General features: G+C 41.1%; 1 protein-coding gene across 2 annotated transcripts in view; it reads right to left on the bottom strand.

Moving 5' to 3' along the window:
- PFKL (phosphofructokinase, liver type) overlaps window positions 1-19,004 on the bottom strand; it is a 77,376-nt gene that overhangs the window by 33,844 nt on the left and 24,528 nt on the right. Inside the window, exons 13-22 of one of the 2 annotated variants that reach the window (XM_083363720.1) lie at window positions 17,138-17,284; window positions 16,452-16,522; window positions 15,929-16,016; window positions 14,054-14,206; window positions 12,175-12,339; window positions 7,855-7,916; window positions 6,344-6,455; window positions 4,551-4,650; window positions 3,553-3,658; window positions 2,133-3,138 (exon numbers count right to left, since the gene is read on the bottom strand). In XM_083363720.1, the coding sequence (XP_083219846.1) occupies window positions 2,991-3,138; window positions 3,553-3,658; window positions 4,551-4,650; window positions 6,344-6,455; window positions 7,855-7,916; window positions 12,175-12,339; window positions 14,054-14,206; window positions 15,929-16,016; window positions 16,452-16,522; window positions 17,138-17,284 (1,152 nt within the window). In that variant the 3' untranslated portion in view covers window positions 2,133-2,990. Of the gene's footprint in view, window positions 1-2,132; window positions 3,139-3,552; window positions 3,659-4,550; window positions 4,651-6,343; window positions 6,456-7,854; window positions 7,917-12,174; window positions 12,340-14,053; window positions 14,207-15,928; window positions 16,017-16,451; window positions 16,523-17,137; window positions 17,285-19,004 lie in introns of those variants that run through there. The other variant, XM_083363721.1, reaches the window with a different exon arrangement.

Raw genomic sequence — 19,004 nt, 5'->3', positions numbered from 1 at the left:
ATGTCATCTGACTATATTTAGTGAAACGTCAATATATTCACAAAGGTATTATATTCCAGTGAAAAAAGCTTAATGAAGTCAAACACAAAAAGACTGAAAGAAGGAAAAAAAATGAAATATGCCATATATCAATAAAGAATATACTTTGTAATAATGCCGCTTGGGGCCCCCCGAAAGCCCTAATAAGCAGGCATATACATAGAATGAAGGCTATTGCTAAGCACATTGATTTGTGCTTTAAATTGTAAGCCGCCCTGAGTCTTTGGAGAACGGCGGGATATAAATGGGATTAATTTTTTAAAAAAACAACAACATTTTTTTAATCTTCACAAATATTTCTCAAATCACAAAATATATACTTTTCCCTTTTTTCAGTCTTTTGTGTTTAACTTCATTACGTCAAAATTCCCCTCAAGGCCTTAGTTTGTGCACCTGCAGCTTGTCTTTTAGAATAGCTGTTGGAACACGGAAACCAGCAATAAAGAATGATTCGTGTCTAAAAAGACATGTCATTTCAAAAAAGATATTGTCCTGTTACACAGACACTTAAGAGAATAACTACAGGCATCAGTGTGACATATTTAGATTGAAATACCCAAATGGGGGAAAAGATTAGGCTTCTATGGTAGTTAGTACTCAGTAGATGGGTGATCATAGTCCAGTTACCACCTTTTACGCTAAACTGTAGCTTGACATACTTTATCGAAATGATGTGAAGATAACTATGATAAAAGGCAATATTGGGAAAATAGCATAATAAAATGTAATAGCAATAGGATGTATGACAGAAATAGGGTAGTTTTAGATAACTAGATAGATATATGACAGCAGGAACAGCAGAAACTTAGGTTGTTTCAGAACGTGAGAGGTTTGTATTCCAGACATTGTGTCCTAAAGCTGCTAAGGCCGTTTCTGCCAATGTAAGAATTTTAGTAAATTTATGAGATGTTTTGCTGTTTATCACAGCATTCTTTCTCTGCCTTCATGTACTTATTTTCACACAAGCCCAGCAAAGAAATCTATCTGAAATCATCTGGCTAGTTGCCAAGCACAGAAGTCTGTTGAACTGGACAATGACTTTTTTTCTTATTGAAAAGAAATTATGGTATTCAAGTTACTAGACTATCTTCATGAACACAACCCTGAATGAACAGTGATATTTTTCCCCCCAACGAAACAGCATTTGTGTAGATAAGCAATGAAAACCTTGAAAGCCGCTGAGTTGAACTTTCCACTGATTGGAACTGCCTCAGTGCCTCAAGGAAGGTCTCTTCACTAACAGCAATGCTTTTCAGGATAACTTATTATCCTGAGAAATTGTGCAGTTTTATAACTTTTGACACGAACTCAGTTGTTTAGTGGAGTTTAATCTTCATTTGTTACAGCATGAGCAACTGAACCAGCTAGCACTTTTTTCCCCAACATGGTAAGAAAACTGCTTCAACACTAGCGTGACCAATAACATCGCTAAAATGGTTCATAGAACTTTCCATTCTGCTCTATTCTGCATATCCAGGTCCTGAGAGGTGCACTATACTGTACTCTCAAATATATCCTCTCTCTTTTTCCCCCTCGCCCCCTTCTATCACTGTTTAACTGTTTAACTCAAATTCTCATAATTTCTTAATTCTCCATGAAACAAATTTTTCCAATTAACGATTAGGTATATCATGAGAATTGGCACCTATCTTATTGGATTAAAGATGATTTGAGATGCAAGAGATTATGTGTTAGATGCCTTGCATGCCAGTGTCGTATTAACATAAGTCAAAGCATGTGCAGACCTTCCATTTTCAGCTTGAAGGATCAGATTGCAGTAATGAAAAACACCAATTTTTAAGATAGCAGAGAACTGCAATTTCCAATTACGAAATCAAATAATTGAATTTTTGAACAAATGCAGCGTTTTAAATTCTAACATCTCTTCTTAATATGAATATTTATATAGTTATAAACTAACTTCTTATAGTTATAAGTTACTCTGCCTTCTGTCTTTCATTCCACCCTACTTAGCAAGGATATTCACAGTGAAGAATCAGGTATCAATAAGTCTGGAATTTAAACACTCGTTAACTTATCTTGCAGATCTGAGGCCAATCTCTACCAAAAACACAATTTGAGCATACAGAGAATTGATTCAGTGCATGTTTTAATATCACTGCAGGACAGAAAGCAATGCCACGGACAAACAGGCAATATAGGGCACTGAATTCACAGAAATGCACCAGAAAGGTACAGACACAACAGTCAAGAGCTGTGCCATCATCACAGACCAGCCAGGGATAGTGAATTAAACACATGAGCCAGACAGAATGGAGAAGGGGATTCTAAGGAAAGTGATGGCATACCAGCAACTCCCGCTGAGTACTCAGAAATACTACCCTGGTCGGCATGAACTACCTCAAGTGAGGGAGGGATGGGAAGAAAGAAGAACTGTTTGGTGTTATATTGCAAGCACATTCCTTCTGCCAAGAAGGATCTTTGCTGTGTGTCGATCATGAGGCAATAGGAATCCTTGGTTATTTTAGAACATTTTCCCAAGGAGACTTTTTGGGAAACTCTTTTCTCTAAATTACAGGAAATCACTTTCTGAAACGTGCATTCTTCATGGCACCAGGCCAATAAGAATCTAAAGTAGCATACTGTCCATTGGCAATCAGTACATAATTCTTCTAAGTAGTGTAAGAATATTTCAAAAAACCCTGTGAAATAGGAACAAATTCTGAACAGCATTATACACCCTCTACTTCGTGGGGCAACAAAGAGGCTTGAGGAAGGATAAGTGAACCCATCCATGCTCCTCAGTGGGCAAGAAAGAATGTAAGAATCTGTGTGGACATGGAGTAATTCTGCAACAAAAGCAGGCTGTCTTCTGGCCACACACTTGTAGGGTCACAGTGGCATCAGCTTTGCACTCGAAAGGCATGAGAAGGCCAGAAAGGGAGAGAACTACGTAGAATTGATCAGATACATGGCTAAGGGAAGACTAGCTAGAATCCCTTCTCAATGCTGAGTGTACGCCGAGTGACATGCTCCATCTTTCCAGATACATATTCAGTTAGACTGATCTGGTAGTGGGCCAGCATCTTCAGCATAAGGCGCAAATTTAGCCACCACTGCTCCTTAGGAAGCCTGTGTCTGCAGAAAAACAAACAAACTCTGAATGAATACCAGTCTGGCATAGGTGATGCAACCACAAAGCAGCTCTGAATATATGCATACCATGTCTCTCTAACAAACAATCTCAGAATATCTAAGTCATGGGGCAGAGCTACCAGTTAGACCTCTACATTCCCTAAGGCTGAAGAGAAAAGTAGATATATAATATTCAAGAAGTACCACAGCTTAGATTAGATTAATATATGTAGCACGGTTGTGAGAAGATCTTCTCAGGATAATTATGTATCATATCTACATCAGCAGACAGAAAGGAAATTCAACTAATTGATCAATGCATGAACAAAGTATCTGACATCATTCTATATGTCATAATTTCCATCATATCAGCGTTTCTTCCTTAGAACTTTGGTGATACTCCACCAATACACTTACTCAAAATCGGTGACCTTTTTAAGCTCTGTCACAGGACTAAAGGACACAGTCTTCCTACGCAGGCCAATGACACAAGCAGATTCTGCAGAATTGGCAAATACTCGGCCTAGAGAAACAGAGAATCTTTACTTGTAATGCAAGAAAACCATCTCATCACATAAATGCCTTGATTTTACATCAGGTATCTGGATATGTAATTTTGAATATTGCAACAATTACCAAAGGACTGAAAGCTTTCTAAATTTCTATAAATAATTATATAATTTACCCACGGAAAACTAGCTTCATGATAAGTCATTCTGATAAGAATGATTAATCAATAGCTTTGTTAGAAAGCAAGTCTTTCCACAAAATAATTTTCATGTTTAGCATTATACAAAATAGAAGCGATGGGCAGAGACTGGCAGCATGGACAAAGCAAGGAATTGTAAATGCTGAAATACACCCAACCTATATGCCATAAATTTGGATGTATTTCAAGTCCACTTCATCAAAGAATATTGTAAATGATAGAGATCAAGATTTGATTAAGTTCCTCATTCCCTTAATTGGAAGAAAGTGGGCAGGCTGTTGCTGGAAATGTCTCTTAGCAAGTAAATGGCCAAGAATCAGAGCAACCACAGATAAGTTGCCTCATAATATAACAGGACACATCCCCTAGAGCAGGGGTAGGCAACCTCGGCTCTTTTATGACTCATGGACTTCAACTCCCAGAATTCCTGAGCCAGCCAAGCTGACTCAGGAATTCTGGGAGTTGAAGTCCATGGGTCATAAAAGAGCCGAGGTTGCCTACCCCTGCCCTAGAGTAACCATTTGATCATTCTCCTTCAGGGCCCTGCTTCTAATTAGAAACAAAAACTAAGAAGGCCATTGGGAGCATGCAATTTGTTGTGCATTGTTTCATCTCCCTTTTGCCAGTAGGCTCTGAGCATCTTCTCTTGTTACAGCATGCAGTGGCATCAACATCTTCTATCATTGAGATGATAATTATGACCTACCTTTGCGGTACACTTCTTTCAACTTTTCTGACATCCATAAAACAGCTTTCACACCCAGCTTGGTACCATAGTTACGGTCAAAGGGGGTTGGAGCACCTCCCTAGAGACAGGAAAGTAAAAGTAGAGCCAAAAGAACAGCCATGCCAATCCTGTTGTAGGAGAGGCTGAGGTGCTGTATAGTTGGCTGGAACCATTTAACTCAAAAGCCATTTTGCAAATATGTTCTGCAAAAGTGGCAAATAGCTAAAAGCAACAAGGTCTAGGCAGATGCAAGATGGAAAATAACTATTAATTATATAGCCCTGAACTGAGAAAGCTCTTACTAAATATGTATTTTCCTGATGACACCAATTGTTGATAAATTGTGGTGGGCCTGGGATGAGGAGAGTATGGCTTTCCTGATCCTGCTTGATCTACAGCAGCCTTCAGTGCCATGAATCATGGTATCCTTCTGGATTGCCCATGAAGGCCTAGGATGGGGTTACTGTTTTTCTTCTTGAGTAGATTTGATAATGGCATATATGTAATAAGAGATGTGTAATAATTATGGCTTATATTGAATTTTAAACTTCACCATATAAATAGCAATATAATCCTCTCAGATTCATTTTTTTACTAGAATGGCAAGTAAGCTTTAGTAAATAGATAAGAATTTCTTTAATTATTTATTTATTTATTTTTATTTTATTAGATTTAAATACCGCCCTTTCCCGAAGGACTCAGGGCGGTTTACAGGGTATTTAAAACAACCAGTACAAAAGTTAAAAACAAATTTAAAAAGATTAAATTATCCCTAAAATTAAAAAAACCCAGTTAAAAATTCTCAGCCTGGGCCGGAGAGCTCAAAGAGCCAGGTCTTCAGGTCCCGGCGAAATGTGCGAAGGTCGGGGGCAGTCCTGAGCTCCACGGGCAGCTGGTTCCAGAGGGCAGGCGCACCCACAGAGAAGGCCCTTCCCCTGGGTGTTATCCGCCAACAGTCTTTTATCAGCGGCACCCTGAGGAGACCCTCCCTGTGGGAGCGCACTGGACGAAGGGAGCTTGATGCTGGCAGCAGGTGTTCCCTCAGATATCCCGGACCCAAGCCATTCAGGGCTTTATAAGTCATCACCAGCACCTTGAATCTCACCCGGAGGGCAACCGGAAGCCAATGCAGCTCACGGAGTAGAGGTGTTACATGGGAGTATCGGGAAACCCCCATCACAACTCGCGCGGCCGCATTCTGCACCAGTGGTCCTCAAGGGCAGCCCCATGTAGAGAACGTTGCAGTAGTCTAGACGGGAGGTCACAAGCGCATGAGTGAGTGTGTGTAGGGCATCTCGGTCCAGATAGGGTCACAACTGGCGCACCAGGCGAACCTGGGCAAAAGCCCCCCTGGTCACGGCTCCTATATGATCTTCAAAATTGAGCCGTGAATCCAGGAGGACGCCCAAGTTGCGAGCCCTATCAACAGGGGGTAACACCTCAACCCCCATCGTTAAAGGTGGAATAGTCTGGTTAACCCAAGATGCCGATATGCACAGCCACTCAGTCTTGGCAGGATTGAGACGAAGCCTGTTTCTCCCCATCCAGACCTGGACCGCCTCCAGGCAACGGGACATCACGGCGAGGGCATCGCTGGGTTGGTTCGGGGTGGAGAAAAACAGTTGGGTATCATCAGTGTACTGATGATACCCCACCTCAAAACCACTTATCATGTAATGTCTGCAGTGATTCCCTTCACTACAAATTTTAATCAGCTAGCTTATGCCTCCTTAAAATGCTAATGCAATCTCATGACCTTTAGCTCTACATACCTGTTGGAGATGGCCTAAAACATTAATTCTGCAATCAAATATTCCTTTCCCCTCTGAGGAGTATAGGTTGTACAGGAACTCAGTGGTGTAATATTCATGGCATTTCTCATTGCTGATAAAAGAAAGAATAAAATATTGTATAATGTAAGCAAGTACTATTACATCTTTTGTAGAAAAGGTGGTATAGAAAAATTTTTCCGGAAAACAATTAAAGATGTTAACTTCTGAATAATAAATCTGTCTGTAGTTTAGTCTATTTTGGCTCTTTCTTTTAGTTTATTCGTGAATCTTTCTGCCCTTTTAATTCATAAGCTCTCTAGTGCAGGTTTCCCCCTTTCCCAAGCAACAAAATGCAAAATTCTTTTTTGAAACTAGTATTAAACACATGGAGCATCGACAGAATTATTAATTCCTAACTTTCTGAAGACAAGTAGGTTTTCATTTTATTGCTTGTTTTGTATTTTTTATTAATTGCTTTATGCTGCACTTTTTCTTTTTGGACATATACATAATATATAATATGTTACAATGTTTTAAATGTTGACATCTGTGTGAATATGAAGGAAGGCAAAGGCTTTGGAAAGAACCATTTACAACCACAAAATTTTTACCCCATTAACAATATACAAGGAACTGAGGAGGAATTGGCCAATGGCATCCTCCAATTTGATGTATTTTAGCTGTACTGACCCTTCAAACAGCATCATCTCTACCAGGTATATGGTGGGAATTTTAATCCAGCACATTTTCAGGATATCAGAAAGGGAGAGATAACATGGAGCCCTTATTTAGCAAGCCCAATTTGGATTAGCAGCTCTATTATTAAGTGAAATGTTTGCTAGAGGAAAATCATCTGACTGCCACTGTGCTTATGATTTTACTTCCGTTTTCCTTTTTCTCCACGCCTCCACCCTTTGGAATGCTCATGCCAGCACTGGGATAATTAGCAAGAAGAGAATGAGGAATGCACATCAAAAGGAATATGGTGGTGCGGAGCTGCAAGTACACAGGGCAAACAACTAGTTTACACCCCATTGCGTGCAGGCATTAGTTGCAAAGTTATTTTTTTCAGCACCTGTTGTAACTTCAAACAGTTGCTGAATGAGGCAGCTGGTCCACTTGTAATGTATATTATTAATAAACCAAACCATTCAATATCAATAATGCAAACTATTTTAGTTTTTGCACTTGAAGAATTCTTTTTACTTTGCAGCCCACTAGATACCCACAGATCAAAGCCAATTTCTCAGGTATGGAAATTATTAATTTCTCTACATTTCAGAGACTACAATGACTTCTGTTCTATTGAGCCATTGCTCAGTTATAATGATTCAACAGAAAGGAAGTCATTCTACATAGCACTCACTTCCTTCAAAGAGCTCTTGACTTACAAAACATTAAAAAAGGTACAAAGTTCACACTCTTTCAGTGTCATGTTGCAATAGGAATGTGCATCTTCTTTGACAATTCAAAGGACAACATGTCCTTGTTAAAATATTTCTATGACTTACCGGAGTACCAGACCTCTCTGAATGTCTGTTTTCATTTTGTCAGTTAAATGTTCAACATTCGCCTGGCAAGATAAAAATTATAATAGTTTTTATTGGAACATTTTTTTGCTTATCAGAGTAAAAGAAGTTATTTAGACAAAAGGAGGAGGAAATGACATTTCTGAGCTACATAGAACAAGATTAGATAAAAAATAAATGCTTTGTTCATGTTGGACAGAATGACTAGTTATCAGTGCAACAACTATCTGACAAGTCCAGATCAGTCAAAAATGTTAAAGAGATAAATTTAAGAAACCCAGATCCTGTCGGTATCTTTGTTCTGAGAATCCAGGGCTTCACCTCTCATATATCATTAAGAACATAAGCTACAATGACAACTACAGAATTCTTAACTAAATAAATCTAGGTCCGATGTTTTCAGGCTTACATGGCTCTAGTTCAGAACAAATAATGAAATAATCAAAATGACAGAAGCACTGGCCACTGGATCATATGTTGTTTTTCTATCTATACAATTACTATCTCTAATCAAATATTTATCACAAAAACAATATGGTTTCACCCATATATAACTGTGATCTGGGATACAAAATGTCTCATAGGCATAAGTAATATAAATTCCATTGTTTTTAATCACAGATTTTAATGGGAATGAATACAAGCTTTTTCATTTGCTATGGAATGTTGATGCTAGATTAATATGTTCATATATGTGTCAACTAGGGGTAGATACAACCATTTAGCAGTCAGTTTAGGTAGGAGTGTTGAAGAACCAGAGACGGAATTTAAGAAATTTGTTTCTTCTCATAGAATGCAATCAACACTGTATAGTTGGCTGCCATTTCATGATAAGGGCCTGGTGCTATGCTCTGGAGTCACTATGTATATCTCAATCCACACAATGCATACAGTACAGTTGGTAATCTTTTTCAGTTGGGGCTGCATTGTGGAATTATTTTGTCCCCCAACTTTTCAATTTCGAAGATTCACAGAGATATTACCAGACTGGGGAGAGATTTTTTTTTAAAATCCCATTTTACCTTTTCTTTTAAGCTGTGAGATTGGTTGAAATAAGTGTAAAACAAGAACATTAAGTTTTGTACAGGTTTAATTTGCCTGTATTCCCAGTTTTCTTTTACTGGGAAAATACACATTATACTGCCAAACATGCATAGCTGAACTTCAGGAACTGCATAGTGGGACTCACAAAAAGAGCATATATAGTTCGTAATCCCTTCATGGATTACTGCCTTGTCATGGCGAAGGAGCTTGCGTAATTCAATGAAGCTATGAGCTATGCCATGCAGGGCCACCCAAGACGGACAGGTCATAGCAGAGAGTTCTGACAAAACGTGATCCACTGGAGAAGGAAATGGCAACCCACTCCAGTATCTTTGCCATGAAAACCCCATGGACAGTACCAAAAGGAAAAAAGATATGATGCTGGAAGATGAGCCCCTGAGGTCAGAAGGCGTCCAACATGCTACTGGGGAAGAGCAGAGGGCTAGTACTAGTAGCGCCAGAAAGAATGAAGCGACTGGGCCAAAGCCGAAAGGACGCTCAGCTGTGGATGTGTCTGGTGGTGAAAGGAAAGTCCGATGCTGTAAAGATTTTTTTCTCCATAGGAACCTGGAAGGTAAGATCCATGAATCAAGGCAAGCTGGATGTGGTCAAACAAGAGATGACAAGATTGAACATCAACATCTTAGGAATCAGCGAACTAAAATAGACAGGAATGGGTGAATTTAATTCAGATGACCATCAGGTATACTACTGCGGGCAAGAATCCCTCAGAAAAAATGGAGTAGCCTTCATAGTCAATAAAAAGTAGGAAAAGCAATACTGGGATACAATCCTCAAAATGACAGAATGATCTCAGTTCGAATCCAAGGCAAACCATTCAATATCACAGTAGTCCAAGTCTATGCCCCAACCACCGGTGCTGAAGAGAATGAATTGACCGGTTCTGTGAAGCCCTACAGCACCTTATAGAACACCAAAAAACGATGTCCTTATCATCATGGGGGATTGGAATGCTAAAGTAGGAAGCCAAACGTTAACCGGAATAACAGGCAGGTTTGGCCTTGGAGTACAAAATGAAGCAGGGCACAGGCTGATAGAATTTTGTCAAGAGAATACGATGGTCATAGCAAACACTCGTTTCCAACAACCCAAGAGACAGCTCTACACATGGACATTACCAGACGGTCAACACAGAAATCAGTTTGACTATGTGCTCTGCAGCCAAAGATGGAGAAGCTCTATACAGTCAGTAAAAACAAGACCAGGAGCTAACTGTGGCTCAGACCATGAGCTTCTCATTGCAAAATTTAGGCTTAAACTGAAGAAAGTAGGGAAAAACACTAGGCCATTCAGGTATGAACTAAATCATATCCCTGACGAATATACAATAGAGGTGACAAATAGATTTAAAGAATTAGATCTGATACACAGAGTGCCTGAAGAACTATGGGCGGAGGTTCGCAACATTGTACAAGAAGTAGCAACTAAAATCATCCCAAAGAAAAAGAAATGCAAGAAAGCAAAATGGCTGTCTGAGGAAGCTTTGCAAATAGCTGAGGACAGGAGGGAAGCGTAAGGCAATGGAGAAAAAGGAATGAAGGGATTTTATTATGCTTAAGGTTGATGCTAGTAATCATCTTTGTTTATGTGGAAGCAGTTTTGTAGGTGCTTTATATTGGGAAATTAGTTATATAAAAGCAAATGTTTCATGCTTTAGGTAGAGATGATTGCTTACATGAAAAGAGCATGGTAAGGGGAGGGGGAAAAGGAGCTGTGGTGGAGCCTGGGTTGTTGTGTATGAGTCATCATGTAGGAATTATTTTTCTGTACCTTTTGGTTCCTAGTACCAAGACCAGATCTCTTTGTTCTGTAGGGGTATAAAAGGTGGAAGACATCTTTCCTGGTTGTTGCCTTCATCTCTCTACCAGCCACGAAGAGAGATGTGGCCACCCAATTCTATTTTGATCAAAATAAAAGTTGTTTGTTTGCTGAAACCTCAGCTCAGGAGTTTCTTTTGGCTCTCTTAAATTCCTGAGTAATGCTGGGGCAATTGTGAGGCTAAGTGTAAAACCTTACGGAAAGATACACCCAATTGAATGCAGAATTCCAGAGAATAGCTAGAAGAGATAAAAATGCCTTCTTAAATGAACAATGCAAAGAAATAGAAGAAAACAACAGAATAGGGAGGACCAGAGATCTTTTCAAGAAAATTGGAGAGATGAAGGGAACGTTTCATGCAAAAATGGGCATGATAAAGGACCAAAATGGCAGGGACCTAACAGAGGCAGAAGAGATTAGAAGAAGTGACAAAATTACACAGAAGAACTATATAAGAACGAGCTTAACGTTACCGGATAACCACGATGAGGTGGTCACTGATCTTGAGCCAGACATCCTAGAACAGGGGTGTCAAACTCAATTTCATTGAGGGCCGCATCAGCATTGCGGTTGCCCTCAGGGGGCCAGGTGGGTATGGCCAGGGTGGGCGTGGCCTACTGGATGGGCATGGCTAGAGTGCGTATGGCCTACTGGGTGGGCGTGGCCAGCTCTACATCGTTCGCATCAAGGGTGCCTATGGGGCCCGGGCAGGAGTGGGACAGATCTGAGGGTCTCTGGCAGAAGGGGGGTCTCTGGGCCAGGGCCAAGGCAGTGGGGGCCATTCCCTCACTGTTTCCAGGATGGCTTCACGGGCCGCATGAAACCACTTTGCGGGCCATATCTGGCCCCCGGGCCTTGTGTTTGACATGTCTGTCCTAGAATGTGAAGTGAAACGGGCCTTAGGAAAGCTGAGCAACAACAAAGCTAGTGGAGGTGACAGTATTCCAGCTGAGCTATTCAAAATCTTAAAAGACCAGTCAGTCCTAGAGGAGATCAACCCTGACTGCTCTTTAGAAGGCCAGATCCTGAAGCTAAAACTCAAATACTTTGGCCACCTAATGAGAAGGAAGGACTCACTGGAGAAGAGCCTAATGCTGGGAAAGGTTGAGGGCAAGACAAGAATGGGATGACAGAGAATGAGGTGGCTGGATGGAGTCACTGAAGCAGTAGGCGTGAGTCTAAATGGACTCCAGAAGATGGTAGAGGACAGGGAGGCCTGGAGGAACGTTGTCCATGGGGTCGCGATGGGTCGGACACGACTTCGCAACTAACAACAACAGTTCATAAGCAACCCAATCTGACATACGATATTCTACATTTGCACATAATGTTATCTATAATAAACAGGAAAAAAAATTTTTTAATGCATTTTCATCACTTTTCATTTTCATTTTCATCACTTTTCATTTTCCAGCACACCTTTAAGTCATGAATGGTGAAAGGGTCTTCATAGATGTAAGCAGCATCCGCTCCCACTGCAATTCCGGTCACTGTCGACAAGTAGCCACAATAACCCCCCATAGTCTCCACAATGAAGACACGCCTTTTGGTACCTGAAGCAGACTGTTTGATGCGGTCACAGCTCTAAATGGCAATAAATGAAGGGGCAAAAAATTACGTGTTCAGATATTGGAAGGCATTAAACAGTGACTGTGATTATAGGCTGCCAAGTCATGCAATTACACTGGTATGCAATTGCTTAGCAAGAACAAACCTGGCTTAGATCACAGCACAGCATTCCCAAACTCAACAGAAGAAACTGAGATAGATGATCTCAGTTATCATCACTACCTCCAGCAAATGTGCAGGACAAAAAACATTTTGACCTGACCAGTTATACTTCAGAATCTCAAGAATCATCACATCTAATGTAAAGACCATCATAAAGACTTGTAAAATTGGGTCCAACTTGACTTTTGACTACAATAACCTATGGCAGAAATTCTGGTCCCAATTATGGCTGTAAGTCGAGTGCGACTTGTATGCAGAATTTTGAACAACAAAGCCTGCCAACTCAGTATCCTACAAAGAGTTTGAGAAGAGAAAAAGATACAGAGAATCACAGCAGATATAATATTATAAAAACTGAGTGAACATCGCCAAAGAATCCACTGTGTAAATAAAGAAATGTTTCTTGCCAGCTTATCTTACTAGTGTCAGTTCTCCCGTGCCTTTTGGATACGGAGTCTGAATTCTTTGGCCCAATGCCTGAAATCTGTTTTCTTAAGGTACCTGATTCTCTTACAGTTAACCAGCCAATACTAAGAACAAGGAAACACTTAACTTCCTTTCCTCTTTAACCCACTGCTTCTCCCCTTATTGGATATTGAAACAGTGTATAAAGACAGTGGCTGTGATTTGAGAATACTTAAAGGTCTCTCAGATGGCCATCAGACCACTTGTAGTTAAGAGTGTAATTAAAATTACAACAGCACTAAAAAAAAGTGACTTATGACCATTTTTCACAGCTGTAGTATCCCCACGGTCACATGATCAAAATTCAGATGCTCAGCAACTGACTCATATTTATGACAGTTGCAATGTCCCAGGATCACATGATCACCTTTTGTGACCTTCTGACAAGCAAAGTCAATGGGGAAGCCAGATTCACTAAACAACTGTGTTACTAGCTTAACAACTTCAATGATTCGCTTAACAATTGTGGCAAAAAAGGCATAAAATGGGGCAAAACCCACTTAACAACCGTCTTGCTAAGCAATAGAAATTTTGGGCTCAATTGTGGTCATAAAGTGATGACTATCTGTAGATTAATCTTTTCCTTTTTTCATAATACAGAATTCATGACTGAAAGTAATTACATACAATACAAGTACTTTCTCACAAAAAATAATAAATATATCATAAAACAGGACAATAGTTCTTAACTTAATTGGCTTTAAATAAGTATTATAGAAACATGCCATTCAAGCAATTTATAACATTTTTACTACTTAAACAATTAGTAAATAGTTGATTTACTGGAAATGAAACATCTGTGAGAGGGAATACTCCAAATAATTGTATCTTGAATTGTGCAGACAGGGAGAGAAATGGGCTTCCTGAGATTAGCTATAATTAGCTTATACATTTTTAGAAAAATACCTGAAAATATGCAGTATCTGTTGAAAGCTCATAATCAAATGAATGTCTACAAATCAGATTTATGAGTCTCAGTATTACTCCATGTTCCTCATTTTTTTGGCCATTTACAGAGAAGAAATGCATTGTTATAAGGATGTTTAAACAACTTATCTGCCCAAATTCCCTGGAATGTACAGTTGCAATAACCGCAGCTCACCTCCATGGCAGCATTGACAGCTGTATCAGATCCCAGGCTGAAATCAGTGCCAGGAACATTATTGCTGATGGTAGCTGGTATCACACACATGATGATACAAAGCTCATCATACTGCCCACGAGCCTCCACCAACTGTAACACTCCTTCATATGCCTGCAAAAGGGAGAACAAAGGTAAGTCTAAGCCACAGCAGGGAGTCTAAGAACTGGAGGGCAAAATGTGTAGGAGAAAGACAACTCTTGACTTTGAAAGAACTTGTTTTGAATTCTGAGCTTTTATTAAGCAGAGGGTAAATTTGTGAGAATTACAATCATTGATAAAAATGTATGATTAAAAAAATATGTAGACTAATATGAAGACTGTATAAAACTTACGAAGTTGCAGTGGCTTACGTGGATTGTCAGCACCCGGGGCAAGGCAAGTAATTTGCGCCCCCTAACCCGTTGATTTTAGCACTCGAGTCTCTTCCACTAGATTAGTTAAAGAAACCCTTACCCCCTAAGCACATGTATTGTTTGTTATGAAAATACTGATGTAATTAAAGTAAAATGCATCTAATGCACCCCCCCAGATGTTGCGCCCGGTGCGGCCGGCCCCCCCTGCACCCCCCACGCTACGCCACTGCGAAGTTGCTTTATATCATCAAGACCAGAGAATTAATTATCTCAATGTACTTAGTGTATATTGTATTGTGTGCTCAGTGTCTAGTTTTCCACCCTCATCATCTACTTATCAGGAAATCAACTGCCTGTTTTTTGTTGCTATTAATCAACTGTTGATGGCTATCAGGGGGTAGCATCCCATTGCCATTCACCATCTGAAGCAGGTCATGGGAAAGGCCCTTTCCTTATCCTTTCTTCTAAGTAACCTTGCCCAGTATCTGCTTTAAGAAAAAGGGAGGAAACAGTATGACTGATATGTATGTGTACAAATGTGTATGAGAAATAGTGCGTGTGAATGGGTATACTGGCAGCTGATTCAGCAGTCTCTACTGACTGGCAGATTTCCAGCCTTACCTGAAAACTAATGAGTGTAGCTGGGGCGCTTTGCATGAAAAAGTACCAATTCCACCATAGAGCTATAGTCAGAGAGTGACTGTGTAGAACAGACATGTCAAACACAAGGCCCGGGGGCCGGATCCGGCCCGCGAAGTGGTTTCATGTGCCCCGCGAAGCCATCCTGGAAACAGTGAGGGAACGGCCCCCACTGCCTTGGCCCTGGCCCAGAGACCCTCCTTCTGCCAGAGACCCTCAGATCTGTCCCACTCCTGCCCAGGTCCCCATAGGCACCCTTGATGTGAACGATGTAGAGCTGGCCACGCCCACCCAGTAGGCCAGACATGTCAAACACAAGGCCCGGGGGCCGGATCCGGCCCGCAAAGTGGTTTCATGTGGCCCGCGAAGCCATCCTGGAAACAGTGAGGGAACAGCCCCCACTGCCTTGACCCTGGCCCAGAGACCCTCCTTCTGCCAGAGACCCCCAGATCTGTCCCACTCCTGCCCAGGCCCCCATAGGCACCCTTGATGCCAGTGATGTAGAGCTGGCCATGCCCACCCAGTAGGCCACACGCACTCTAGCCACGCCCACCCAGTAGGCCACGCCCACCCTGGCCACGCCCACCCGGTCCCCTGAGGGCAACTGCAATGCTGATGCGGCCCTCAATGAAATTGAGTTTGACACCCCTGGTGTAGAATAATGATTTAATCAATGTTCATTTAATTCTAGGCTTACATTCTATCCACGTACAATACCAACACTACAAATATGTCTGTTTAGAAAAGCCTTTTATAAAAAGGGTTGTGGGGGGAGTGAGGTGAAGTAAGATGAAAAGAGATAGTAATTAATATTGAAATGACACAACCAGTTTCTCAGTACCTCAAAACCTCCAATGACTAGCAGGGCCTGGATGTTAAATTTCCTAACATTTTCAGCAATCTTTTCCATACATGTCTTTGGAAGAGTTCTGGCAAAACAATAATAAAGCAAGTTTTAAATGAAGTTTTTTTCCAGTTAGAATATGCATATTGAAAAGCTATGTTCTGAGATTCTTCACAGTTATTAAACACAGATTTATGGAAGTAATTGATATATTGGCATTTTTCTCCACAAGAGAAACTATGAAAAACAAAATACGGTACTGAAATAATTCAATTCCACATTAGAAAGGCAGATGCAAGATAAGATAAGGTTCTTAATTACAAGAACAGTTCAAAAATAAATAGTGATTATTCATGTCTTTCATGGAGGTAGGAAAAGGTTGTAGAATTTATTTGAGATCAAGGGCTATGTCATTCGCATATCTTCTAACTCTATGGAGAGTTTCAACTTGACCTCCTGTTCTTTTTTATGCTCAATGTATACTTTCTTGTAAGTTTTTATTGGCTTTGATAGCACTAACCGTTTGGTGCCCAACATGGATCCTCCACGGCCCAACCAACCTGCAACATCATGCCAGCACAGCTCTCTGACCTGTAAGAGCAAATAATTAAGCCTCTTGTGATTTGCTCTATTAACCTCAAATTAACCAGCCAATGCCAGTTTTCTGCCTTACAAACCAGTGGCAGATTAATATTTTATTGCATGAGAATTATTAATAATAATTCTTTAATCTGAAATTTTAAAACTCTAAGTGGTGCATTCAAAATTCATAAAGTTCCAAAGGAATAGGTAAAGGTAAAGGTTCCCCCGCACATGCGTACTAGTGATTTCTGACTCTAGGGGCCGGTGCTCATCTCCGTTTCAAAGCCGAAGAGCCAGCACTTGTCGCTTGTCCGAGGACGTCTCCGTGGTCATGTGGCCGGCATGACTAGACGCCAAAGGCGCACGGAACGCTGTTACCTTCCCACCATAGTGGTCCCAATTTTTCTACTTGCATTTTTATGTGCTTTCGAATTACTAGGTTGGCAGAAGCTGGGACGAGTAACAGGCGCTCACTCTGTTATGCGGCACTCGGGATTCGACCCACCAAACTGCCGACCTTCTGATCGATAAGCTCAGTGTCGTAACCCACTGATGTTCTCATATCAGAGAAAGAAGTCATCCAGGAGAAGGAGTAGTCTTTCATCTGATTGGAACAAGACTTACCTGCCCTTTGCTTAAGCCTTCAAAGCCATCATTCACCACATACATTGTGTGACCCTGGCAAATCCCAACACGAACAGCCGATCGGACTGCTGCATTCATGCCGGCTGCTGGCGCGCCTACATTCAGAATGGCAATGCTGAAATTGCTCTGGTGGAATGAAAGACAATTAGCAAGTTACGCAGAACTTGAAGACTCTAAAACTATGGATAAACAAAAAAGTGGGTGTGTTTTAAAATAAAAAACTATTTTTCTCAACACTCCTCCAAGTCTTTTAAGGATTGAAGCAGGATTCAGAAGATGCAAGGCTGTCTCAGATATATCTTCTTCCCCCTTTTCCCACAAAGACCTTTTAAAAATGATAAAGGGGAGGCCATCATACATCATACAGGTCCTTGACTTACAATCACAGTTGGGACGGGAATTTCAGACATTGAATGGATTATTAAGCTAGAGGCCATGTGATTGCTTTGCTCAATGACTGCAATCTGAGGACTCTTGGTTGCGGATATTAAACTATCTCTCAGGTCATTAAGCAGACAGATTGAAAGAGCTGCTTGCTGAAAGATTTTAGTTCCATGTAGAGATGAAATCCTCCTGGCAGGCAGCCCCTTTCGTTCTCAAATGTTCCTGCAGCCCACTGAAGGATTTCAGCTCCCCTCTGTGCATGAATGGAAACTCCTTCATGGGGCTGCAGGAATGAAGTTGAACTCTTAGGATTTCAGCATTGTTCTGCAACCCACTAAAAGGTTTTCTCCTCTCCCTCATTCTCCTTCACTTGCAACCTTCCCTGCTAGTTTCCCAATTGACTTTCTGGGCAAGCAGGCAAGAAAGGTTGCAAATGGTAATCACATTATTGTGGATGCTTGGCAACTGGTTGTAAATGCGTGTTGTGATTCAGGGTCAGCCTGTGGGTTCGGCAGTTGGGTCGGACGACTCAAAGGAGGAGGAGGGGGGTGTTGAAGACCTTGCTGAGGGGGTTGAAGATCTTGCTGATGAGAGCCCTCAGCCAGGCCCCTCCCACTTGGTCACCACGGAGACCCAGCTGTGTGAGCCTGACAGCGTGGATGAAGATGACCCACAGCTGGCCCTGTTCAAGGACGCCTGACGCAGGAGGCAGTCAATTAGGAGTAAACAGAGGAAGGCAATGGGGCTTCTCGGAAGGAGGCAGAGAGAAGCCACGCCCTGAACTCTATATAAGGGAAATGTGTGGGGAGGACTGGTTTGCTGAAGGCAACCGCTTGGATAGTTCATGTTTCTTAAAGCTCCTGTTTCTTGGTTTGTCTTGTTCCGTTTGTTTTTGTGGTAATAAATTTGGCAGGCGTAATTCCAGCCTCTTGCCTTCTTGTAAAAGGGGTTGTCCCTGCCTTTTCTGCAGGGCCGGTAGCAGGCTGGTACAGAACAATGCGGACTGCTTGCCAAGCACCCAAAATGTGACCATGTGTACACAGGGTGAGCTGTACAACTTTACAATGGTGGAAGCTATAAAGCAGGGGTCCTCAACCTTGGCAACTTTAAGACTTGTGGACTTCAACTCCCAGAATTCCTCAGCCAGCAAAGATTGAAGTCCACAAGTCTTAAAGTTGCCAAGGTTGAGGACCCCTGCTATAAAGTACCTTTTCCGAGACCATCATAACTTGGAAAAATTGTAAGCTGATGACTATCTATAGTAACAATTATCAGTTCTCTGCCTGCATATTGAGCACTATCAGTGCCTTTAATTCAAAAAGCAATTATTTTAACCTTTCTTTCACATTTGAATTAAACATTTTCTGAAATAAACAAGAATAATGCAAGTCTTGAGTCACTGTCATTGGGGAGAGGGTAATTTAAATCTATACACAGAACATAAATATTGCATTTCTATTTA

This window comes from Vipera ursinii, assembly GCF_947247035.1.
Source record: "Vipera ursinii genome assembly, chromosome: 5".
In the NCBI taxonomy this organism is placed as follows: domain Eukaryota; kingdom Metazoa; phylum Chordata; class Lepidosauria; order Squamata; family Viperidae; genus Vipera; species Vipera ursinii.
This window is presented reverse-complemented; position numbering and strand designations above follow the sequence as displayed.